Source organism: Entelurus aequoreus, linkage group LG15, assembly GCF_033978785.1.
Source record: "Entelurus aequoreus isolate RoL-2023_Sb linkage group LG15, RoL_Eaeq_v1.1, whole genome shotgun sequence".
Classification (NCBI taxonomy): domain Eukaryota; kingdom Metazoa; phylum Chordata; class Actinopteri; order Syngnathiformes; family Syngnathidae; genus Entelurus; species Entelurus aequoreus.
In genome coordinates, this window is record NC_084745.1 from 12,747,026 (window position 1) to 12,773,263 (window position 26,238).

At 39.3% G+C, this 26,238-nt stretch overlaps 2 protein-coding genes and 1 long non-coding RNA gene across 5 annotated transcripts in view; 1 reads left to right on the forward strand and 2 right to left on the reverse strand.

The window, feature by feature from the left end:
- The window catches only part of pan3 (poly(A) specific ribonuclease subunit PAN3), a 22,930-nt gene extending 22,215 nt beyond the window's left edge, over window positions 1-715 (reverse strand). Inside the window, exons 1-2 of the mRNA XM_062020886.1 lie at window positions 528-715; window positions 47-411 (exon numbers count right to left, since the gene is read on the reverse strand). Of these exons, the coding sequence (XP_061876870.1) occupies window positions 47-411; window positions 528-547 (385 nt within the window). The 5' untranslated portion in view covers window positions 548-715. The remainder of the gene's footprint in view (window positions 1-46; window positions 412-527) is intronic.
- Window positions 612-24,845, forward strand: flt3 (fms related receptor tyrosine kinase 3). Of its 3 annotated transcripts, XM_062020885.1 has the most exons (24): window positions 3,759-3,801; window positions 8,079-8,152; window positions 8,232-8,383; window positions 8,449-8,579; window positions 9,747-9,858; window positions 10,059-10,180; window positions 11,556-11,737; window positions 14,591-14,729; window positions 14,803-14,980; window positions 16,123-16,223; window positions 16,294-16,405; window positions 16,465-16,661; window positions 16,734-16,846; window positions 16,913-17,045; window positions 17,119-17,223; window positions 17,305-17,415; window positions 17,572-17,728; window positions 18,209-18,321; window positions 18,400-18,512; window positions 20,329-20,451; window positions 20,515-20,626; window positions 20,699-20,798; window positions 20,861-20,966; window positions 21,072-24,845. In XM_062020885.1, exons 1-24 carry the CDS (start codon window positions 3,774-3,776, stop codon window positions 21,246-21,248), a joined length of 2,991 nt encoding a protein of 996 aa, XP_061876869.1. In that variant the 5' UTR covers window positions 3,759-3,773; the 3' UTR covers window positions 21,249-24,845. The 3 variants fall into 3 exon arrangements, with proteins under 3 accessions (XP_061876868.1, XP_061876869.1, XP_061876867.1); XM_062020884.1 differs by lacking the exon at window positions 3,759-3,801 and adding an exon at window positions 612-688 and having other exon boundaries at window positions 20,329-20,626; XM_062020883.1 differs by having other exon boundaries at window positions 20,329-20,626.
- Window positions 14,886-25,203, reverse strand: LOC133629842 (uncharacterized). The gene is made up of 5 exons (XR_009821127.1): window positions 25,079-25,203; window positions 21,007-21,190; window positions 20,713-20,945; window positions 20,505-20,648; window positions 14,886-20,432 (listed from the first exon to the last, which is right to left on the reverse strand). It is a non-coding gene; the product is annotated as an uncharacterized LOC133629842 (long non-coding RNA).
- Between the last annotated feature and the right edge of the window lie 1,035 nt (window positions 25,204-26,238).

Consider the following 26,238-nt stretch of genomic DNA (forward strand, 5'->3'; position numbering starts at 1 on the left):
GTTCGCCCCATGTGAGGGCCCGGTTGGCACGTCAAGCATTACTCACTGGTTAACAGCGACCCGTCCAGGGGTGTCCCTGCAGGCCCCATGCTTTCACTCTTTTTGGGCACACCGGTCCCCCCGCCGCCGCCGCCTGGGCAAGAGGCCGCCGAGCCGCCGTGGGAATACCCCGCTGGCGTGCCGCCACCCCCGGGCAGAGACAACGGGACGGGGCTCCCGCCGCCGTGCAGCGGCAAGCCAGCCATTGACGGGTCCTCATGCAGGAACTGACAGTCGTCTCCATAGAAGCAGGTCTTGTCTTTCGCGTAGTAGCGGCAAAACTTCACCTTGACGTTGGGTATCCCGGCACTCCCGAGCGAAGCAGGTGAAGCTGGGAGTCCAGTGTTCATGGCACCGCCGCCGCCGCCGTTGCTGCCGGAAGACACTCACACTTAGAGAGACGCATACAGCTAGCTTGCTAGCCTACAAACAATTCCCCCTTGACGGAGCTAAATTGAGCTGGCGTTGAAACAGCCTGCAGTACTCACATCATAGCGCTGGGGTGCATGTTTGCATTTAGGACGAGATCATTGCACGCCTGGGCCAGCGAGCTCCTGGGTCGCCGTCCATGTAGCAGCTTTCTTTGCAAAGTAGCCTGTTGTTGTTTTTGCTCACTGCCAGGCTGCACTCATCGCGCAATGCATGCCGGGTAACCGCCGCTCATTCTCTTTACCTGCTGCTGGTGCTCTGTTATACATTATTTTATTGTTTTTCTTATAATATACACATATTATAATTAGGGATGTCCGATAATGGCTTTTTTTGCCGATATCCGATATTCTGATAATGTACAACTCTTAAATTACCGATATCAACCGATACCGATACAGTCGTGGAATTAACACATTATTATGCCTAATTTGGACAACCAGGTATGGGGAAGATAAGGTCCTTTTTTTTTAAAAAATTAATAAAATAAGAGAAATAAATTAAACACATTTTCTTCAATAAAAAAGTAAGTAAAACAATATAAAAACAGTTACATAGAAACTAGTAATTAATGAAAATGAGTTAAATTAACTGTTAAAGGTTAGTACTATTAGTGGACCAGCAGCACGCACAATCATGTGTGCTTACGGACTGTATCCCTTGCAGACTGTATTGATCTATATTGATATATAATGTAGGAACCAGAATATTAATAACAGAAAGAAACAACCCTTCTGTGTGAATGAGTGTGAATGGGGGAGGGAGGTTTTTTGGGTTGGTGCACTAATTGTAAGTGTATATTGTGTTTTTAATGTTGATTTAATAAAAAAAATAAAAAATGTAAACGATACCGATAATGAAAAAAACGATACCGATAATTTCCGATATTACATTTTAAAGCATTTATCGGCCGATAATATCGGCAGACATTGTATTGTTGCATTGTATATAATGAATATTATATACAATTAACGGAATGTCATCCCGGTTATTTTCGCCTCTAAAAAAATACCCCAATTATAACTGTGAGATACAAAGTTGAAATCATGAGATAAAAAAATCCATCCATCCATTTTCTACCGCTTATTCCCTTCGGGGTAGCGGGGGGTGCTGGAGCCTATCTCAGCTACAATCGAATCATAATTATAAAATAAAAATCGAAATTGACATAAAAGTTAAAACAATGAAATCAAAATCAAAATAATGGGATAAGAAAGCCAAGATTAGATGAAGTCATAAATATTCAATAAAAGTATCGAAATTGAGATTTTAAAAAAATCGGGATTGAGTCTACATGTGCTTTGTGGACTTGGAGAAGGCATTCGACCGTGTCCCTCGGGAGGTCCTGTGGGGAGTGCTCAGAGAGTATGGGGTATCGGACTGTCTGATTGTGGCTGTCCGCTCCCTGAACAACCAGTGTCAGAGCTTGGTCCGCATTGCCGGCAGTAAGTCGGACACGTTTCCAGTGGGGGTTGGACTCCGCCAAGGCTGCCCCTTGTCACCGATTCTGTTCATAACTTTTATGGACAGCATTTCTAGGCGCAGTCAAGGCGTTGAGGGGATCCGGTTTGGTGGCTGCAGGATTAGGTCTCTTCTTTTTGCAGATGATGTGGTCCTGATGGCTTCATCTGGCCAGGGTCTTCAGCTCTCACTGGATCGGTTCGCAGCCGAGTGTGAAGCGACTGGGATGAGAATCAGCACCTCCAAGTCCGAGTCCATGGTTCTCGCCCGGAAAAGGGTGGAGTGCCATCTCCGGGTTGGGGAGGAGACCCTGCCCCAAGTGGAGGAGTTCAAGTACCTAGGAGTCTTGTTCACGAGTGAGGGAAAAGTGGATCGTGAGATCAACAGGCGGATCGGTGCAGCATCCTCAGTAATGCAGACGCTGTATCGATCCGTTGTGGTGAAGAAGGAGCTGAGCCGGAAGGCAAAGCTCTCAATTTACCGGTCGATCTACGTTCCCATCCTCACCTATGGTCATGAGCTTTGGGTTATGACCGAAAGGACAAGATCACGGGTACAGGCGGCCGAAATGAGTTTCCTCTGCCGGGTGGCAGGGCTCTCCCTTAGAGATAGGGTGAGAGGCTCTGCCATCCGGGGGGAGCTCAAAGTAAAGCCACTGCTCCTCCACATCGAGAGGAGCCAGATGAGGTGGTTCGGGCATCTGGTCAGGATGCCACCTGAACGCCTCCCTAGGGAGGCGTTTCAGGCACGTCCAACCGGTAGGAGGCCACGGGGAAGACCCAGGACACGTTGGGAAGACTATGTCTCCCGGCTGGCCTAGGAACGCCTCGGGATCCCCCGGGAGGAAAGTCTGGGCTTCCCTGCTTAGGCTGCTGCCCCCGCGACCCGACCTCGGACAAGCGGAAGAAGATGGATGGATGGATGGGATTGAGATGAAAAATCGAAAATATGAGATTTAAAAAAATCGAAATGATGAAATAAGAAAGTCAAAATTATTATTTAAAAAAAAAACATAATTATGAGATGACAAGTCATAATTATGAGATAAAATCATAATGAGATTAATGGAAATAATTATGATATTAAAAAAATTTGAAATCTGTGTTGGCCCTGTGATGAGGTGTCGACTCCAGCTACCCCGCGAGGCACAAGCGGTAGAAAATGAATGAATGAAATTATGAGATAAAATGTCATAGCTATGACATTTAAGAAAAGTGTATATTATAGTACAGTTGTTCACATTGCACTTCAAAGTTTGAGGCTTAATTTTATAACAATGATTTTGTTTTTTTAAAGCATACTCTCTGTATTTATTGTAAAGCATATTCTACATATTGTCTGCCTATTTTAAACATTTTCAAGCATAACAATGGCTATATAAACTAAAAAAAATGGTGGTATAGGTCACTAGATGGGACCAAAAGTGCGCTGTTCAGTATCATAGCCACTGATTGGCTCAGCCTCAGGCAACATTACTATATTGGATTAAACGAGTGTACAGTAAAGGTGACTTGGTGCATATTATTGCATGTCCAGGGGGCTCTCATTATGTTAAAACCTCTATTTAGAAGGTCGTACACTGTTTTGTTATGCTCTATGAAAATATTCCATTCATAAACTACTTTGTGATTAAGGGCTACATTAATAAACTTTGATTGATTGATTAATCCACATTTTAAAAAATGTGTAGTCAGCTACAGTACTTTGATGTGTATTGTTAGAGTGAGAAGTGACTTACTTTATTTATTGGGTAGTCAGGCGTGGCTTCTTCCTCTTCTTTAAAAACCGTGTTTCTCGCATCCTCATCAAAGTTTCTCTGAAGAGAGAATTTGACAGACAGACCGATGTCCTTACACTGTCCAATCATTGTAGGTGAGTCAAATATTTATTTGTGAGCTGTTATATTTCTTTGAGACGCTGAATATCTGCTGTAAAACACTGAATTTATTAAGTTATTATTTTAATTGTATTCAATAATTATATCTAACCTACTTACAGGTTAACAGGCCTAGCCTTAAACTTTTTAAATGATGTGAAAGCATGTGTTGATCAAATATTATTATTGAACACAATAATCAAGCACATATAAGCACAAATAAATACTATTCATATACTGCAAAAGAAGGGACTATTAAAAAAACGGATGAACATTTCATTTATATGAAAAATAATAATGATAACAAACAAATATGTTACTTAAATAAGCCATCAGTAAAATTAAAATACTGCTTCACCACTTTGGTCATATATATACAGTATATATATATATATAGTGTTGACATTGCTATTTGAAAGACTTGCATTTATAATAAATAAATGATAAATGGGTTATACTTGTATAGCACTTTTCTACCTTCAAGGTACTCAAAGCGCTTTGACACTATTTCCACATTTACCCATTCACACACACATTCACACACTGTTGGCGGGAGCTGCCATGCACGGCGCTAACCAGCAGTCATCAGAGGCAAAGGGTGAAGTGTCTTGCCCACGGACACAACGGACGTGACTAGGAAGGTAGAAGGTGGGAATTGAACCGCAGTAACCAGCAACACTCCGATTGCTGGCACAGCCACTCTACCAACTTCGCCACGCCGTTTAAAAAAAAAAAAAAGTTTGTTAACCAAGCGCCCCGCTCATCTTTATACAATGCACTTTTTCACCACTTGTGGCAGTAATGACAATCTCAAACAAACAGAAGAAGCTTGGAGCTAGTCATAGAGACGTTTCTTAGGCGCAAAAATTATGACTAAAAGGTATTTTTAATTGCACTTTCATTTTATTGACGTTTACTTAGGAATATATTATTTGTCTTCTTTATTTTAGTCCCTTCTTATGCAGTATGTTTGATTATAACTTAGTTTTGCAATCATTCTGACCTACACCTTATATAATAAGCTTTGTGATTAACACATGCTTTCATATCATTTGACAAGGTTAGATAAAATTATTGAATGATTAAAATAAAGATAGATAGATAGATAGATAGATAGATAGATAGATAGATAGATAGATAGATAGATAGATAGATAGATAGATAGATAGATAGATAGATAGATAGATAGATAGATAGATAGATAGATAGATAGATAGATAGATAGATAGATAGATAGTACTTTATTGATTCATTCAGGAGAGTTCCCTCAGGAAAATTAAAAACGTAATTTAAAAAAAGAGTAAGATTACTAATTCAGTGTTAATATTTGAGCGGGGTCCCGGGCCCCTCTGTCGTGGAAAAGTTGGGCCCCAAGGTCAAAAAAGTTAAGAACCCTTGTTTTGAAGTATATTAACTAAAGTAAGGAATAAATTAAGTTGTAAATGTATTACAGTGCAATATTTGTTTTATTTTCTAATATTACGTTGTGGTAACCAAGCAGGACTTCCATTTCCAGATTAAGGGTAAACAATGCTAACAACTCGGCGGAAAATTGGCGCTATCTTCCCCGCGACAATCAAGCTGACCATCTTTTGGCAGAACAACTTTTTGATGCACTTCATCTTCAACTACTTCCTCATCAATAACACATCTTTGCATTGGTGAGCCTTTGATGCAAGCGATATCAAAAGACAACAGTGAGACGTAGCCAAGACTCGATGGGACTAGGAGTGCCACTTAATGCGAACAAGACTGCAATCAGCTATCCATCAGTAGCTAAGTGGAGATGAACTCTGTTGATGCGCTCCATCCTCGACGTCATGAGCTCCACATGACATTGGTGAGCTTCTGAGGTTAGCAATGTGGAATAATAACGTGGCACACGCAACGCTAACACGGAATGCTAACAACGCTGCTAACAGCCGTAGCTTTGACTGACAAGTTGACCAAGTTCTTGCAGAAGAACTTACTGCCGTGGTTTCAGCACAGTTCTGACTTAGAGGAATTAGCCAGGATGTGATGTAGTATCATGTTGTAGTGGCCGGGTGACGCATTTAGAAACTTTACAAACGAGTGTGAAAGTGACTACATGGCTGTTGATTCATGTTTAAAGGGCTCGAATTGTGTTAAACAAATACTTTTTTAGAAGGTCATAAACAGTTTTTTTTAATGCTCTATAACAATATTTGATTTATTAACAGTAATCAGGCCTGAATCCAATTATCCACAATAAACGAGGTGTTTTTTGACTGAAAGCAAATACCTGTGCACCTTAAATGTTGCATAAATCTTCCATGAAAATTAGGGGTGTCAAAAAAATCGTTTTTTGAATGAATTGCAATTCTTATTTGTAACGCTTCTTTATCAATTCAAAGATCACAAATCGTTTAAAAAAATTATATATATATATATATGTATATATATATATATACACACACACACACACACACACTATATTGCCAAAAGTATTTGGCCACCTGCCTTTACTCACGTATGAACTTGAAGTGCCATCCCATGGAATTGTCCAAAATGTTTTGGTATCCTGGAGCATTCAAAGTTCCATTCACTCGAACTAAGGGGCCATGCCCAACTCCTGAAAAACAACCCCACACCATAATTCCTCCTCCACCAAATTTCACACTTGGCACAATGCAGTCCGAAATGTAGCGTTCTGCTGGCAACCTCCAAACCCAGACTGGTCCATCAGATTGCTAGATGGAAAAGCGTGATTCATCACTCCAGAGCGTCTCCACTGCTCTAGAGTCCAGAAGGGAACATGCTTTACACCACTGCATCCCACGCTTTGCATTGGATTTGGTGATGTATGGCTTAGATTCAGCTGCTCGGCCATGGAAACTCATTCCATGATGCTCTCTGCGTACTGTACGTGGGCTAATTGGAAGGTCACATGAAATTTGGAGCTATGTAGCAACTGACTGTGCAGAAAGTCTTTGCACTATGCGCTTCAGCATCCGCTGACCCCTCTGTTAGTTTACGTGGCCTACCACTTGGTGGCTGACTTGCTGTTGTTCCCAAACTCTTCACTTTTCTTATAATAAAGTTGACTTTGGAATATTTAGGAGTGAGGACATTTCACGACTGGATTTGTTGCACATGTGGCATCCTATGACAGTTCCACGCTGGAAATCACTGAGAGCGGCCCATTCTTTCACAAATGTTTGTAGAAACAGTCTAAATGCCTAAGTGCTTGATTTTATAGATGGGGCCAAGTGATCCTGCCCAGCCACTCAGGCCAATCATATTATTGATCATATCTGCTGTACATATTTACTTTAAAAAAGAGAAGTGTTGGATACCTCCATTGTTGCCTTATTTGTATTTGACTTTATTAAATGTTTAGGTAGAATTTCATTCAACAAAACCAAGTTTCTCTTGAGTAATATAGAAACTTATCACAGCGGTTTATCTATTTTATGGAGGAATGTATTTAATCATAGAACAGGCACCCGATTTTATTAAAAAAGTATTGATTTTGAATAGAAAATCGATTGTAAAACAAGTAGTTACCCCGAAGAATCGAATCGAATCGTGTGTAATTGATAATTCACAGCCCTATGAATGATCTATTACAATAATTTTTATATGGGGTGTGAATCTTCGGGCACCTAACGATTCAATCCGATTCCTGGGGTGACGATTCAATTCAGAAGCAATTCTGGATTAAAACCGATCCTCGCAATGTGTTATTGGGTATAGCAATTATAATGAAACTTTTTGAAAACAGTTTACAGTTTAGATAAATCCATTCTGGTTGCATGGAGATGTTTTTTTGATTTTTAAAATGTATGTATTGACTTAAGAATTTTAATGAATAAGATTTGTGATTTGGATGTGAATCGATTTTTTTGTGTGCACCCCTACCTATTACAATTATTAATTGCTTTTACTGCCATCTAGTGTCTACTATTAAGTGTGTGTGGTACAGAACGAGTAAAACACCAATACAATTCTCAGTTCAAACCCATTCTCACAATGTGTTATTTGGTATAATAATTATAATGAAACTTATTCAAAACAGGTTACAGGTTAGAAAAGCTCCTTCTGGTTGCATGGAGATGGTTTAAAAACTTTTTTTAAATTATTTTTATACAAAAAAAAAAGTTCTGAATCGACCTTGAAAAAATTATGAACCGATTTAGAATCAGGATGAATAAGAATCGCGATTCTGATGTGAATCTATTTTTTGTGGACCCCTATATATATATTTTTTCTCCTCCTTTTGACATAACAGTAATGATTTGTGTCTTCCAAGCTGCTGTCCTGCTGTGTGTATCTGGGCTGTACTGCATTACAGCACAGAACCACATCTGTGTAACAAGTCATGAGGTAAATTCATCCAGGATCTAAAAGAGCCTTTCTCCCAAACCCAAGCATGACATATTTTCTGCCACGGCGTGTTTGCCAGGTGGAGTGTTTCCATCCAGCGGCCCACCTGGATGCACCTGGTCCAGTCCACCTCGAAGTCAGCGTGGGCAAGACACTGGTCATCTCTCTGGAGGACTTCCACTTACACGCCAGCTGCAGTTTGATCGGTGAACCGGACACCGCGGCAGCAACGTAAATATCTCGTCTGTCTGTGTTGGAGATGCGTTTACTGTATGTGAGGTGTTTCTTCTCTAAAGAATTAGGAACCTCTCTATGGTCCTGCCATCAATTTCCAAGAAAGATTCCGGGGACTATACACTGAGATGTGAGCTCACCAACAGAACCAGATTTTCTTTGTCTGTGGTTCTTCAAGTGCATGATCCTTCAAGTAAGTGGCACGTATTTCCAACACTCATGCGTGTGCATGTGTCCAAAATTCAGGTTTTTTTTATGTTTATTGTTGCAGCCAAAAGTGCCTGAATTTGTGGCAGCTTTTTCGGAAAGTTGCGGCAAAAGTTGCTTTTACCCCTCTAATAACATTAGCACAGGACTTCAACCAAAATTTGAAAACTAGTACTGTATTGATGTTTTACTAATTTTATACTACACAGACTTACGGTAGGGAAGGGATTCTTCATATCGCCCCATTCCTGGGTAGATTCATAATTTCACAATGCAGTCTGCTGAAAATGATGGAAAGTGCCACTCCACATAGCAACTGACGCTGTAGTCAAAGTTAGAATTGCCACAAAACGATTTTTAACATATTCAACACTCTACTGCCATATGACCGCTGAAGTGGACTGTGAACCTCCCCGATTTGTCACGTTTCATGTGTCAGGTAAACCGCGACAAATGGGGCCATATGAATCCCCTTCCTACTGTAATAGTAGACACCAGATGGTAGTAAAAGCAACTAATTGTAACTAATAGGGGTGCACAAAAAATCCATTCACATCCAATCACGATTCTTATTTATTCCGATGCTAAATCGATTCATAATTTTCAAATATCAACTGACATTTTTTTTCATTTTAAGAAATAATATTTAGGCCATCGCCTTGCAAACTGTTCTGAAAAAGTTATACCAAATAATACACTGCGGAAATCGGGTTGAATCAAAAATCAATTCTGATCATTAGGTGCCTAAAGATTCACACCCCTGGTAACTAATATTATTAATAATTATAATTACTGCAAGAAACACCACCAAAGGCTTGCTTCTTGTTCGCTGTCTGATCTGTCGTCCACAAGTTGCAGACATTCTCCGTGTATGTTTTACGCTTGTTGATCTTAAACATTCATTTATGTTTCAACAAATTTACTCTCGCACGCTAAGAGCATTTGTGAACTGTTGAGAGCGATATATAGCGGTATTTTTTGGTAGATGAGACGATGAGAGATTATCATCACACCTCGACATCTGTAACATGTAAATACCACCTCTTTGCTAGGTCGGCAAAATTAGTTGAATTTGCGTGTATTATTACATCTCAAATTCTTGACGGGACAGTCGTGTTGCAAATTTAAGGTTATATGATGTTTTCTTCCTTAGGGCGTCCCACGAAACCTCGTCTCACACTGGATAATGTGGACGACCCAATGAGTTCCCCTCATTTTAAGTGTGCGTCTGAGGGACACCCAAAGCCCACGTTGTGGTGGTCCAGGTAAGAAGGACAACTTCTAACAATCACTATAACCGCCTGAGGACCAGCGTCTTTTGCAGTGGACATTAGTTTCTGGTTGAGTTCTTTTGTCAGAGTTCGGAAAAATGCAATGCAAAATACAAATGTCCACTGCAGAGGACGCAGGTTCTCACACAGTATATGTTAGGGTTTTTTGTAAAATATATTTTCCCTCTGGATAGAATTCCAGATAAGGGGACCGTTTCAGAAAGAACGATAACCAGCATCAAATTCTTAGACAGAGGAGTCATGTGTTGTGCTGAAAACACAGAAGGACGAGAATGCTCCCAAGTGTATGACTATGGTAATTACATCTCAGCTTCATCGTAAGACTAACTAGCAGTTTCTTTAATGCCATTTATTGCATTCACACTTGTATTCTACTCCATTTTTCATCAATTTTAGCTCTTCTTATTCCAACCTTTTTCTTGTCTACCACATTTTTCATTCCATTTTCCTTTCAAAATGTTCAGAACACGCAGGCTGCCATGTTTTATTTTGCAAAACATTTCCACATTATCAGGAAGTTAACATTTTCCAGGAAATGTTCCCCATTCGAAATGAATAGGCAATATTTTATACTTTTCAATCGCACGGTTTCCACCCTCTTTTCTTTCTAACCACATTCCACTTATTCAGGGTATTTTTTTTAATTTAAAAATTCCTGTTTTTCCCAAATTTCCTTTTTTATTATAAATGTATATTTGAATTCTAAATTTTACATTTAAATTTATATTATAAATTTCAGTTATTTTCTACTAATAAGTGTTACAGCTTTCACCTTTCTCAACCCATTCCAAAGTCAAAATGTTTCTTGCGAATTAATGTCAGTCAATTGCTAGCATGCAAACGTTACTATGTTAGTGATGATTTTTGCTCGTATACATATACACACCTCAGACTCAATTATTTCATTACTTAATGCGTGCTAACTTTTAGCATGCAAGCTGTTGTTTTTTTTAGCTCATTTTGCAGGTATACACCCAACATATTTTGTTACTTGACTATCTTGCTAGCATGCTAACATTTGAGCAAATTTTACAAGTATATACACCTCCAAGTCAAATATATTGTAACCAGCTGTTAGTATGTTAGCACGCTAAAGTTAGCATGCAGCTTTTGAGCTAAGTTCACAGGTATACTCCTCCAGTCAAAAACAAGTGAAACTCAAAAAGTTTGAATTTGGGGAAAATATTTGTTTATTCCAGCAATTAGATTTACAAAGTGAAATTAATATATGACATAGGCTCATAACATGTAACTCAAGATATTCCAAAACCTTATTTTAATATATTTTGAGGGTTAGGGCTTACAGTTTATGAAAACCTTCAATTGAAAATCTCAGAAAATTTGGGATTTTCAAAACCTGTAAGCCATGATCATCAACTTTAAAGCAAATAAAGGCTTGACATATCTCACTTTGTATGTAATGAGTTTCATATTTGAAGCTGAAATGCATTTCTGAATGAACTTTTAATTTTATATTCAAATTGTTGGCGTTTCACCTGTATTTTATTCAACACGTTAGTAACTAGCATGCCAGCCTTTTAGTTTAGCTTATTTTGCAGTTTTACATTTATGTGTTACTCGAGGTTATCTGGCTAGCATGCTAACTGTTAGCTTTTTTTTTTTTAACAAAAATCCCTTTTTCTTGTTTATAATGAGTTCGTTTTTCTTAGACTTGGAAAGTGACGTGGGGAAAAACGACGAGGTGTCGGAGGTGATCTTGAGTCCCGGTCAGCCTCTCCTGCTTCGCTGCAGAATCAAACGCAACAGACGGCGATCATCAATAGTGTGGGACAAAGACGGCCAAGCGATGACATCTGCCGCTTTAGCATGCTCTGCTAAAGTCAACCAGGAGGTACTGTAGAGCTACTCACGCAGTCTTGCACCCTTTCGAGTCTAGAGAAGGATTTAGTGGTTTTACGTACTGTAGGACGCATTTATGCGTTCTTTGGGTTCGAGCTCATTTGCTTCGTTTTAGGGTTATTTTGTTGGTGTTCTTTAACGTTTGGTGAAGTACATTTCATTTGACTACATTGAGGGGCATATGGGTTTTGGGTGACAAGAGGATTTTACTGCTTCTCCACGCCATTATTAACACCGGATTTTCTTGTACATAACGTAATCTTCTAGCTGGACGTTATGACTGAGGTCTCCTGAACATAAAAACGACTAAAAGGCGCAAAATACTTTCTTCATTTGTGTTTACCCTAATTTTTCACCATAAAACGGTTTATCTTGCCTCATTTTGTTTCCTTTTTTCAGTACGTCACACGTGCATTTTTTGGACATGTTTTCGTGCCTGAGAGCAGCCAAAAAGTCGCCCGTGACATGCACCTTTGGGTCAGTCGGCCACTTGACTGTTGGCTTACCTTCGCAACCAAATGGCTGCAAATGCAATGACCAATCAACGTGACAACACAGAAAAAATCTCGATGAACATTATTGCTCATAAATCTGGTTTTAATCGACCGATTTAAAGGCCTACTGCAACCCACTACTACCGACCACGCAGTCTGATAGTTTATATATCAATGATGAAATCTTAACATTGCAACACATGCCAATACGGCCGGGTTAACTTATAAAGTGCAATTTTAAATTTCCCGCTAAACTTCCGGTTGAAAACGTCTATGTAAGATGACATATGCGCGTGACGTCAATCGTTGAAACGGAACTATTCGGACGCCATTGAATCCAATACAAAAAGCTCTGTTTTCATCTCAAAATTCCACAGTATTCTGGACATCTGTGTTGGTGAATCTTTTGCAATTTGTTTAATGAACAATGAAGACTGCAAAGAAGAAAGTTGTAGGTGGGAACGGTGTATTAGCGGCTGGCTGCAGCAACACAAACAGGAGGACTTTGAGGTGGATAGCAGACGCGCTATCCGACGCTAGCCGCCGACCGCATCGGTGATCGGGTGAAGTCCTTCGTCGCACCGTCGATCGCTGGAACGCAAGTGAGCACGGGTGTTGATGAGCAGATGAGGGCTGGCTGGCGTAGGTGGATAGCTAATGTTTTTAGCATAGCTCTGTGAGGTCCCGTTGCTAAGTTAGCTTCAATGGCGTCGTTAGCAACAGCATTGTTAACCTTCGCCAGGCTGGAAAGCATTAACCGTGTATTTACATGTCCATGTTTTAATAGTATTGTTGATTTTCTGTCTATCCTTCCAGTCAGGGGCTTATTTCTTTTGTTTCTATATGCAGTTAAGCCCGATGCTATCACGTTAGCTCCGTAGCTAAATTGTTTGGCCGATGTATTGTCGTGGAGATAAAAGTCACTGTGAATGTCCATTTCGCGTTCTCGACTCTCATTTTCAAGAGGATATAGTATCCGAGGTGGTTTAAAATACAAATCCGTGTTCCACAATAGAAAAAGGAGAGAGTGTGGAATCCAATGAGCCAGCTTGTACCTAAGTTACGGTCAGAGCGAAAAAAGATGCGTCCTGCACTGCACTCTAGTCCTTCACTCTTACGTTCCTCATCCACAAATCTTTCATCCTCGCTCAAATTAATGGGGTAATCGTCGCTTTCTCGGTCCGAATCGCTCTCGCTGCATTGAAAACAATGGGGAAATGTGAGGAGCCTTTCAACCTTTGACGTCACGCTACTTCCGGTACAGGCAAGGCTTTTTTTGATCAGCGACCAAAAGTTGCGAACTTTATCGTCGATGTTCTCTACTAAATCCTCTCAGCAAAAATATGGCACTATCGCGAAATGATCAAGTATGACACATAGAATGGATCTGCTATCCCCGTTTAAATAAAAACAATTCATTTCAGTAGGTCTTTAAAGACTTGATTGCACTTTTGATGCCAGTTGTAAGGAAACATCTTTGCGGCCACACCATCATGCTAAGCCAGGGGTGCCCAAAGTGCAGTACAATTTAGCATTCTAATATTAGCATGCAAGCTTTTTTTTTTAAAGCTAATTTTGTAGGTATGCACCACAGTGCTATAAATTGTGAGTTCAAAAATTAAATTTTTTAACTTTTAATATGTTTTCTGCAATTTTAATTTTGACAGTAACACATAAGATATGTTTTAATTGCTCATGCGTTTTAATTGTTTAAATGCGCCAGAAAATAATCAGTTTTGTACACTGTTGATGTGCTTCAATACAGTGTAGGGCATAAATGTGTTACTGTATAGTATTTCTCCAGCAATGGTCATGTGGTGACATAAATTATGGTATTTTGAGAGGTAATTATTGAAGTCGGATATCACTGAAGGCCTAGGTGGGAAACGCACGGCCCGCCACTGTATTTACCGTTAACATGCTAGCATTTTAAACACATTTCTCAGGTACACGCCTCAGAATAATGTATTTTAGCACTTCATGCAATTTACAGTTCGCATTTTAGCATCCTATCTTTTTTTTCATCCAATTAAGCAGGTACAGTGTCATGTATTTTGGTATTTCACCAATGCTAACTGTAAACATACTATTGTTAGCATAATACTGTTAGTCAGTTTTTTCCTCATATTTTTGTTACTTGACGCTTTATCTGTCCAGTGTGCTAAGTGTTAGCAAAGTCAGTTCATTTTACTGGTTTTGGAAGTGAAAACTACCAAAATAGCCCCTGCAGCCTTTGATCTGTCAATCTGTGGCCCTCAGCGGAAAAGGTTTGAGCATCTGTCATGTTGGGCTTGGAACCCAGAGAGTTTACGTATCAGCGTGACATACACAAAATATATGCTGTCTTTTAGATTTGCATCAGAAATGACTCGCACGGCAATATCCAAATGGCCTACTTTTTCATCGAATCCATCGACAAGAACCACAACGGCAGCTACACCTGCAGGAATCGGGAGTACGGAACCAAGTCTGTTGACGTCATCGTCCAGGGTCAGTGCCACTTGATGTCATTCAGCCTTGAAATGACTTACAGGGCCGTTAATGTTTTTATGCGTTACCTCAGCTGAAGATTCCCTCTCAGTCCAGCTGGAGGGGAACAGAAGTCTTTCGGCCCAGGAGGCGCTGAGCTCATGTTTGCAAGCCCACGTGTTGTACCACCCCGTGCTGCAGTACTGCGCCTGGGAGGCTCCTGATGGGAATATGTCCCCATGCATGAAGGACAACTGGGTGACCAAACACAGGTTAGTTCCACTCTTGGTGCGGAAGTAGGAGCAAAAGGTACAGCAACTGAAAAAACAAACAGTGACAGTGTAGGCAACGAAAAAGGGAACAAATATCATTGCGTATCCTCACAGTTAAAAGATTGTATAAGTGAATAGGACCAAGAAGACCAAATGTTGTAGTAAACAAACAAACATTTTCAACCTAATCTGAAAGACAAGTAATTTTCAGTTTGGATGAAATGTATGAAATAAATGTTTAAATTATTTTAAAAATATTTTAATAGTTTTTGCCATATATACATGTTTTATGTATCTTGCTGCAATTTTCATAGTATAGTGCAGTTTTACTAAATTTCGGGAATGTGGAAAAAACTATACATTGTTCACTCGATTATTTATGTACCAGACCCACGGGTAGCTGAATTTTTGCCAAGTTATGGACACTGATTTAAGCTACGTCCTTTCGTGTGTGTGGAAAAAGACGCAGCCCCCAGCGGCCAAATTTTCGGTGCATCACTCGTCAATAGTGCGCAAATAATAGACTATATGTCTATACTATATACTTTGATTCCAAACAAATAGCGATTGTTGAAAGACCGGAATTGATGTGTACGCTGTCCCGTATTTGCTTATGGGTTGCGCAAATTGCCTAAGTTTTTTTACGTAAGTGGGTCAAAAAATAAAGCAAACGTAGATCCACGCTGATGTCTGTGACGCCTCTACTTAAAAGCCATAAAAAGATTAGAACACTCCAAAATATATTACACTAGATTTATATTTATTTATACATTATATTACTTTAAATTATTTTCATGTAAGAAACACTCATTTTTAAAGGTGTGGCAACTTTTATATTATTTTGTAGTAGTAGTAGCGACTTCCTTGTTCATTTACAGGATCCGGTCAAATTTCTTTGTTGTCACTTTATCAAACTGCGCATGCAAGGGACGTCGAGGCCACATTGGGGCCTGTGTGCGTTGATACTGTAGTCTGATAAAGATCTCGTTTTACTTGCAGTCAGCTGGAAAAAAAATCAGATTTGGTCACTTTGGCCTGTAGAGTAAACATAGTCTTAGCAAGTGACCCGCCAAGTGGTGAGGGAACAATGTATATGCTCCTTGGTGGAGGTAATCAGTTATGAGTATTAAAGTTTTTTTCAGGACGGTGAAGCTGTGTGGTAAACTAAAATCAGGAGAGTACAAGCTACACCTGAAGGCAGGCGGACAAAACCAGAGCAAGTCTGTGTCTGTGTGTGTTGTAGGTAAGACACCGGACTCATTTCAGTGTCATAATTCCGGACAGCAAGCTTCACCGTATTCTCTTTATCGCAGACGACCCCAAGTTCAGATTCAGCCTTGACGGGGACAACACCATCCGGATCAAAACGGCGAGCGCGGTGCCGGCAAATTACACGTGGATGTCGTGTGTCTCTGCCAACGAAAGGTGGGACTGCAACTGTACACATGCCTTGATTTCCTCCATGACACCTCAACTCTCTGCAGCTGTGACAGTCACTCTGTGTGGAAACATGTTCCCAACGCCTCGCAGAGCGACTCGGACGTGCGGTGTGAGAAGACGATAGAGAGCTCCATCAGTACGGACCTTTTTGACGGAGGCTATTTGAAATTCTGCCTGGCTAACTCTGTGGGATCCTGGTGCACCGTGAGAGACTTGGTCTACGACCCGGCAGCCTCCAGAGGTTTGTTCCACCATAAAAACTGGACTTTCAGCAACTGTGCACACTTTCACACACACACACTGCGTGTTTCAGGAGCTTCAGATGCGGAGAAGGCTGGCTTCATGGTGCTGAAAGTGGGTAGCGTGATCCTGATTGTGGCTTTGGTCGTAGTCAGCGTGGGGCTCGTGTACTTTGTCAAAAAGAAGGTTAGACGTGGGCATGTTCTCGTACCGAAGCACAAGAGGCAATGACTGACCTAAATTGTCCAACAGAAACCTCAGTACCAGCCCCAGCTCCAGATGATCCAGATGGTCGGGCCCAATGATAATGACTATGTCTACATGAACTTCAAGGACTTTGAGTATGAACGCAAATGGGAATTTCCCAGAGAAAACCTGGAATTAGGTTTGAGTAAATCCATCAGTTCTTGGAGTTATTGTGACGGTTCTCACGACTACAGCACCCGTGTCCTTCCCAGGCAAGGAACTGGGCTCTGGCGCTTTCGGCATGGTGGTCCATGCCACAGCGTACGGCATCAACAAGGCCGGAGTGTCACAGCAGGTGGCCGTCAAGATGCTGAAAGGTTAGTGTGCGCTTGGCTCAGTGAGAGACTAATTGCAAAGACGCAGTAAGATCAGCCTTGTCCGCTCGTTCTGCCATGCAGAGAAACACCAGGAGGTGGAGAAAGAGGCTCTGATGTCCGAACTAAAGATGCTGACTCACATTGGTAACCATGCCAACATTGTCAACCTGCTCGGAGCGTGCACGGACACGGGTATGTCCACACAACCACTGCTAATTCAGTGTCGGCCTCACAGTCAGAATATACAAGTTTGAATTTCTGTTGGAACATCTTGACACGCCGGTTTTCGGACGGAATTCAGCCATAAGGCATGGTTCTGCAAACAAGCATTATGTCCCTCCCATGCAGGACCCATATACCTGATATTCCAGTTCTGCTGCCATGGAGATCTGCTCAACTTCCTTAAGAACAGCAGCCGGCGTTACCACAAGTTTGCGGCACAGGCGTTTACAGAGGAGCGCTTCAGCAACCTTTACAACAACCCGACACCGACCAAACGTTCTCGGTAGGCACCACAGTGGATTTAGTGGAGGGGTTACGATCCAACGGCGCAAAAACGCAGAATGATGGACGCACCCATTACAAGTCCTAAAAAGTCCTATTATGTAAACCTCTGTCACAATTATTAAACACAGTTTACACATGAAGAAACAATTACAAGCATACATATGCAATATTGAACTTAGGAAACTTGCAGTGATACAACATTAGGTCTTGTTAAAGCATCTTCCTGATGGAAAATGTTGAGTGGAGTGACGTGTGGGACAGCGCCCTCTGTTGGATTCATAGCTGCAGTGTTCTTTTTCCCCTGCAGAGAGCACCATCAAACCACTTTCTATTTAGGTTACTCCAAAAAACACATTATTTCCAATTCAAGCTGAGATAAGAATGTGCTGAAAGCAGATAGGCGAGGATCTAGTGAACATGAAGTGTGCTGAAAAAAAGTTGATTCTAAGATTGATTGTAGTGTGTTGTGTGATGTCAGTGTGCAGGAGGGCAGCATGGACAGATACATGCTAATGCAACTCGCTTCCTCGGGGGGACAGGAAGACAAGGCTCTCCTCCATCACAGCTTGGAGGACGTGGACTGGAATGAAGGTGAGAGGACAGCTTCTGATACAACGCAACACGTTTAACAACACAATAGGAGCTCACTGTTGATCGTGACTGATCCAGAAAGCGACAACAACAACAACGACACGGAAGACCTGCAGGCCCTAACTTTCGATGACCTCCTGAGCTTTGCTTTCCAAGTGGCTAAAGGAATGGCGTTCCTCGCCTCCAAAAACGTAAGCACCTGAGTAAAACACTGAGTAATTGGGGCCGTCTTCGACTAAGGACAGAGGAAGCCCTGTCCACAAGATTGAAGTTGAGTCTTAACCACACACAAAAAAATTCAACCCCCCTAAAAAAATTTCTGCAACCACCAAGATTTTGAAATTTTAAATCTATTTCTGGTTTAAAAATCCATTGTTTGGGTTACAACTTCTTGTTTGCAAATCAAACTTTTTGTTTACAAATCAAATTAATTTTTGGAAAATCACTTTTTTTTTGGAAAATCAAATTTTCTTAGTTAGAAAATCTTTTTCTTGTTTTCAAATCCATTTTCTTAGTTAGAAAATCATGTTTTTGGTTGCAAATCAATTTTTGGTTTGCAAATAATTTTTTTTTCAAATGCATTTCTTATTTAAAAATCCAGTTTCTTCTTTGCAAATCCATTTTGGGGTTTGTAAGTCTTGTTTGGGTTGTAAATCTATTGTTTTGGGTTGCAAATCAAATTTATTGTTTGCTGATCCATTTTGTTTGCAATTTTTTTGGGTTGCAACATTTTTTTTAAAGTTTGTAAATAGTTTTCTTTTTGGGTTGCAAATACCATTTTTTATTTACATCCAGTTTATTGTTTGCAAATCTTTTTTCGGAGTTAGAAGTCTTTTTGGTTGCAAATATATTTTTTGGGTTGGAAATCAAATTTGTTGTTCGCAGATCCATTGTTTCGGGTTGCAAATAGTTGTTTTTTTTCAAATCCATTTTTTTATTACAAATCCTTTCTTTGGGTTGCAAATACATTTTTTGTTTGCTAATTATTTTCTTTTTGTTTGCGCATCTATTTTTTTTGGGTTAGGGGTTTGCAAATACATTTTTTGTTTGCAAATAAAAAAAATTGATGTTGCAAATCAATTGTTTTGTGTAACAAATCATTTTTTGGTTGCAAATCAATTTTTGGGGGTTATAAATCAAATCTTTTGGGGTTACAAATCATATTTTTTTGCAAGTACATTTTTTTTGGTTGCTTGCATAAAAAGACACAAACTTCTCTCCATATACAAGTGGGACAGACATTTTTTTCTGCATAGAAAATAAACAAACCATCTCAATTGTGTGTATATTATATACCTATTTTATAGTTAGTTATTGTTGCGACATCCTCCCAGTTTAAAGCAACATAAAGTGCCAGATGAGTTAGTCAAAAAAACAATGAATAGCATGCACATACGTAAATGTGCTGATATTGGAGGATTTCGCTGGCTTTTTTTGGTGATTGTTGCAACCTAAATAAGCCTTATTTCACGGCACGTTTTTTTTTCCACAAAGTTGCGGCAAAAGTCAAGTTTTGTGGTTTATTTCATCGGCCTGGGATTTTACAAACTTGTCATTCAAGTGTTCTCTGTAAGTGTGACACACATTTCATGTACGTGAATGTACAGTATAAACCATTATATTTGACTTCATGAACATTTATGTCAGGCTGCACATCCTGTAGGGCAGTTATTCTCAAACTGTGGTACGTGTACTCCATCTAATGGTACGCCAAAAATTACTTAATTAAATATTCAAACACAGTGTTACTGTTCAAAGTGTGTGTAATGTTACAGAAGCCAACCATATTAAATAGACTTGTCAAATAAAACCTCTGCCTTGTTTCTAATTTAATTTACTATGCTACTGTATTTTAATGTGGGTCATTACGATGGTACTTGGAGAGACAGGTTTTTTCTGAGGTGGTACTCGGTGAAAAAGGCTTGAGAACCACTGAAGTAGGGTCTAACTTGGCTGCTTATGCATATACGTGTGTGTGTGTGTGTGTGTGTGTGTGTGTGTTTGTAGTGTATCCATCGTGACCTGGCAGCTCGAAACGTGTTGGTGACAAAAGGGCGACTGGTAAAAATCGGGGACTTTGGATTGGCTCGGGACATCGACAACGACTCCAACTACGTCGTAAGAGGAAACGTAAGCAATAATTTTTTTGACCCCTCCCCCGCACACATCTCAGGTGACTTTACCGCATCACAGGTGCGTCTGCCCGTCAAGTGGATGGCGCCGGAGAGCATCTTCGAGGGGATGTACACCATGAAGAGCGACGTGTGGGCGTACGGTATCCTCCTGTGGGAGATCTTCTCTCTCGGTATCGCCTCACACACAAGCACCTGTTGATACGGAGCAGGACACACGTTACTGATATTAATGTCGGCCTCAGGCGTCACTCCGTACCCGGGCATGAAGGTGGACCACACGTTCTACTCGATGATCGAGAGAGGACTTAAGATGGAATGTCCTTACTACGCTGATGAGTCTGTGTAGGTGTTCTTAGTCTTTAGTGTGCCTCCAATCAGATTGTTTCATAGCGAGTCCTTTGCAGGTACGGCATCATGTGCAAGTGCTGGGCCTTGATGCCCGGCAACCGGCCCTCGTTCTCCAAAATTATGTCTTATATGTCCGACCAACTAACCATCAGAGAGGAGAAGGTAAATGTGCAGGTTTGAGAACAATAGAATATTGACTTACCTTATTAGGAAGAGAACACCTATCCGACTCATACATGTAGCTGAGAGAGCTCCTTCCTCTTTCAGCTTTATCATAACATGATCGACCAGATACCGAGCGACTACCAGAATGCAGCAGTAATGCGGGACGCTTCTGCTTTTGCAAAACCAGAGGAGGATGTTGAAGAGCGGTCGAACGAGGACACCTGTGTGGAAATGTGTGAGGACAAACTTCTGAAGCGGTCCGGTACTCAGTGTGTATAAAAACATAGGGATGCACGATAATGGAAATGTTAACCAATACCAATAACCAATAATTCCCAGACCTTCACAACCAATAACAATGACATATATTTATGTATATATTTTCACACAAGAAATGTGAGAAAAATGTTGTTCACACATTTGCCCAAAATGTATACACTCTAAACAACAAATATACAAATCTATTGTAGGGATAATATAAACTGATATTTTACTTATCTATAATTTACACTTCGTACTGTAATTCTGACCCAGGCAAACAATTAGAATCATTGGATAGAGCAAACATTTTTTGAATTTACATCTCTTACTGATTGACAAAAATAAAATATTTTTCTCTGACAGTAATGAAATGTGCCGGCCCCTTAGAAAGGCAACAATTAATTGTAGAACATAAAGAAATCAGGGTTCAAATGCATTTTTCCACTAAGAAATAATAAAAGTTAACTAACTGCCTCCAGATGAACTATGAATTTAAACATAAACTACTCATTTTATTTTTAAGTTCTTCCGCCCTAAGGTATTTTCTTTCAAACTGTTGCCTCTTAAACCCTTTCTCATTAATCCTGTGGCTTTATGCTTGCTGCGGTCGCTGCTATTAACATCAGGTGTCGGCTCAGCAGCGCAGGCAGCTTCGTACTGCTTCTATCAATCATCGCATTAGTGAATTTTAGGTGACTTACTGTATCAGATTTTATTGTGTTGAACTTTGTCTTTAACTCTCCCTGTTAAATTTCTGCAGAACAGGTTTTGAAAAACTACGAGTGAAATGTCTTCTGACATGCTAAAGAAAGCTGCGCTATGACGCTTTTCTCTGTACATAACAGGCCACGCACGCAGTGTCATGAGATCACAAATATGCGACCATACCTTAGGGGAGGAGTTGAGGAGCAAATGGCAGCACAAGCCACAACAGAGAGAGACCAATGATAAACAAAGCGATGATAAGCCTTTATTATTATTTTAAAATTATTTTACTCTGTTCTATATTTATCGGCTGCCGATAATATCGTACATCCCTAATAAAAACTTGGGTTGGGTATTGGCAATGACCTCACGATACAATACGTATCCCAATATGGTACCATACAGTATTATGATATTGCGATTTATTGCGATATTCTACATAGTTCATGGATTAATTTAACATGCAGATCAAAATAAAAGTTGTCAAAAAAAGCTTTAAAAAAAGTAGGATAAAGTACTCGATGACAGTAATAATAAATTGGACAAACTGTGTGAAAAAAACAATACAATACAAATGATGCATTTATTGCAATTGTACAGAAAGTGGTTCAAGTCTCTTGTCACTTAAATATGAAATATAATTGTATTCTACTCTACTTCTTAACTGTCAACTTATTGTACTGCCTTGCTCAACAATAACCCCGCATAGCAAAGTACTGTAGCAGCACAGTGACACAGCTGCAAAAAAATCAATTTTGAGTTACAAAAAGCACATATCATGACTCTTAACATTTTTTTACTTAATATTAGGACATTGCAAATGGATATTATATAGTTGCCGTTATATTGTCCAGTCCCTCCAGGATTTTGCAGGCTTTTGTTGTGATTGTTGCGGCTTAAAATGCCCGAATTAGCGGCAGCTTTTCCAGAAAGTTGCTGCAAATGTTGCAATGTTTTTAAGCTCTTTTTTTTTTTTTTTTTATCAACTTGTGATTTTATGGACTTGTTAACAATGTTTTAAATGTTCCTTGTAACCTTAACCTGAAAAAACACGGGATTTCTACAAAGATTGTAAAAACAAATACTGCATTGGTGTTTTACTCGTTTATAGCACAGACTTAAGAGTAGACAGTAGATGGCAGTAAAAGTATATACACAGAGCTCATTGTCAAATGATTGTACTGTTTTAATTAATTATACTTTACAATAGTAATAATTACAATTATAGAAAGAAACACCACATAAGGCTTCCTTATTGTCCACTGTCGGCTTTGTCGTCCACAAGTTGCAGACATTCTCTGTGTATGTTTTACACTTGAAAAGTGTTTGTCCATCTTAAACATTCATTTATGTTCCAACACATTTACCCCAGCATGTTAAGAGCATTTATGAAAGATTTATAGTGCTAATGCTTGTATGTAAATTAGTCGATGAGACATTATGATCACACTTCAACATCTCTAACATGTAATTGCTGCCTCTTTGCTAGGGGAGCATTAAAAATTAAATATGTTCATAATTGTCTTACTCTGCATGAATAAATGTTAAATACATATATAAATACATGTGAACTCGGAGGTGATGGTGTATATACTGTATTAGCCAGAAGGCTTAGTGTCATAGACAGGAACTGGAAGTAGTCTGAGCTGAGTGGTAGGATGTTGATCAATAAAGAGTTCATATATTGTAAAGAGTTTGCCTACTCAAGAAACAAAGATAAGTTTTGGTCGAACAGTTAACGTAAAGACAAATTGAATTAGCGAGAATGACGTTGATTTCAAAGAAGTTGCGGACATTGGACATTAACGCGTAACGAGGCCGCTAAAAAGTTGCATAATTGGTTGAATTTGCATTAATTGACACTATCGCAACATCTGAAATTTCTGGAAGGACTGATTGCCATGTCGATATTTTTTCCCAGGCCCTTATAAAAACAAGTGAGCATTTCACATGTTTCATGTAATAAAAGTACAGGCGTGTTCAAACTTTTACTACCTCTCCGCATACATTTTTTTTTCATTTTCTTTACCTTTTGTTTAATTAAATTGTATGCTAACAACACATCAATGTAGATCAAACTTTGCTATGTAGTTTATTATATCTTAAAGAAAAAAACACCAGCATCTCAGGTGCTGTTTTCGTAATTGTTCTGATGAGAGGTGGCAAGTACAATTTTTTGCTTAAAATATGACAAAATGAGCTGAAGGCCAACGTATTCAAGCATGCCTGAAATAATATAAACCTCTACAATGCACAGGCCAAAATGATTTGTGGGGTTTCTAACAATATGTGTAGTAGACAGTTGTCCCTCGCCACATCGCGCTTCAAAGTTTGCGGCTTGACTCTATCACATAATTATTTCGCATTTTTTATGTATTAAGCATTTTCAAGCAAACTTATGGCTAAATGAACTAAAAAGATCAATACCACAGTAGTGAAGTGAAGTACATTTAATATCATTCCATGTCTAGTGGGCTCTCAAACTGTTGAAAACGGTATTTAGAAGGTTGTAAACAGTTTTTCAATGCTATTACTTTAAAAAATATTTGATTTATAATTGCGGAAATTCATTTACCAGTCAGGCCTGGAACCAATTAACAGCGATAAACGAGGGACGACTGTATATTTATGTATTTCTTGTTGACAGATACACACTGCAGTGTTATTAATTTTGTGTACGTAATATATAGTGAAACTGCTTTTATCCTGCAATTGTTCCTATTGTTTTATTGTTTCTATGTCATGTTACTTTAAATTGAATGTATTATTCAAACAAAAGCATTAAACCTGCAATAAAAGACAAACAGCGTCTGAGTGTATGACGTCATCACCACTTCAGCTACACTGGTTTCCGCGTGACGTCATTTTTTTTTCAATAGTCAGATATTTTATTTATTTAATCATGGCTGCACAGATAGTTAGCCAGATAACAATAATGATATTCAATTCCACGTAAGAACACCGAGACATTTATTCAGCTTTAAGGTAAAACGACGCTCGTTGAAATTCAAGTTGGTAGTTTTTTTTAGGTTATGAACATACCTTCAACTTGCCTTTTGTTACCTTTCGTTACTTTCTTTTTCACAAATCTCTCCTACACAAGCACACTGAGGTAAGAAACAAAAAGAAATAATAGTTTTTACCTGCTCAGGTGTCGAACATAAACACAAACGAGCTCTTGTGACGCGTCAAACACAACGGTCCCTTGAGACGAAGCATCACTTCCGGGTCATCTCCCGCCAACATGCAATGCGGAAGTGGGTTTTGGGAGGAGATCAGCGATTGGCTGAGAAACATGTCCCCATTCTCTATAGAAGAGATCAAATTTTGTATTTTTTATAAACGACTGTAACATAGAAATGTTTGTCAACATTATTATGCTCCAGGCAAAAACATGTCTACATAAATGTCGATTTATTAAAGTAAGGCCTACATTTTCTAATTGGCTTAATGGTTTACAATTATCAATCAAATCTTGGAGAATGATTAAGAGTACAAAAGTCCTTAAATTGATATTGTTGTTAAAAACATTTAAAGTGATTTAGGTAGCCCTTTTTAAAAAAAAAAATTTTTTTTAATTATTATTATTTATTAATATTTAATACTATATCTGTATTTGCTTTTGTTTTCTTTCCTTGTTATTGAAAGTGCCTTGACTGTTAAGTGAATTATAAATGTATGTTTGTTGTTCAATTTAAAAATAAAATTAAAAATAAAACATGCAATGCGGAAGTGATGGAACCAATCAAGATGCATTGTTCTTTAGTCATGAGCGATACTGAATATAAAAACCCAAAATGATACCGATACTTCATACTTTACGTGATTTTCCCCCTGTAATTTATTAAACATGATTATAATAAGAATACAGAAAAAAGATTATTAGCAACAAACCTGTTCGTCAACAGTTTAACAAAACTGTTAGCAAATACAATCAATCAATCAATCAATTTTTATTTATAAAGCGCTTTTCATACATAAAAGAAATGCAACGCGAAGTGCTTTACAAAGTTAAAAACAATACCCCGGTGACCCATATCCCCCATTATCACATACGTACGCATGGACACAGATACCAAACACAAACACACAACATACACACATATGCAACTATATGGACCAATGATTGCATGGCTGAGTACAGAGGAGACATGTGAGTAAACACTATCACAGGAGCCATCTGCACCAGGAGGTCATCAGACCATGGCCACCAGGACGCTGGCACAAAAGCGCCCCCACAAGCACGGCCGATAACCCCTGAGGCTGATGGCTCATCTGAGGAACGTTGGAAAAAAAAACAAAA

Bases quoted from the DNA above. Each gene is read 5' to 3' on its own strand.
- flt3 (XM_062020883.1), top strand. From the start codon at position 3,774: ATGTCCTTACACTGTCCAATCATTGTAG. The intron at 16,662-16,733 runs GTTTGTTCCACC...TGCGTGTTTCAG, and splicing joins CGACCCGGCAGCCTCCAGAG to GAGCTTCAGATGCGGAGAAG. The intron at 17,046-17,118 runs GTTTGAGTAAAT...TGTCCTTCCCAG, and splicing joins CAGAGAAAACCTGGAATTAG to GCAAGGAACTGGGCTCTGGC.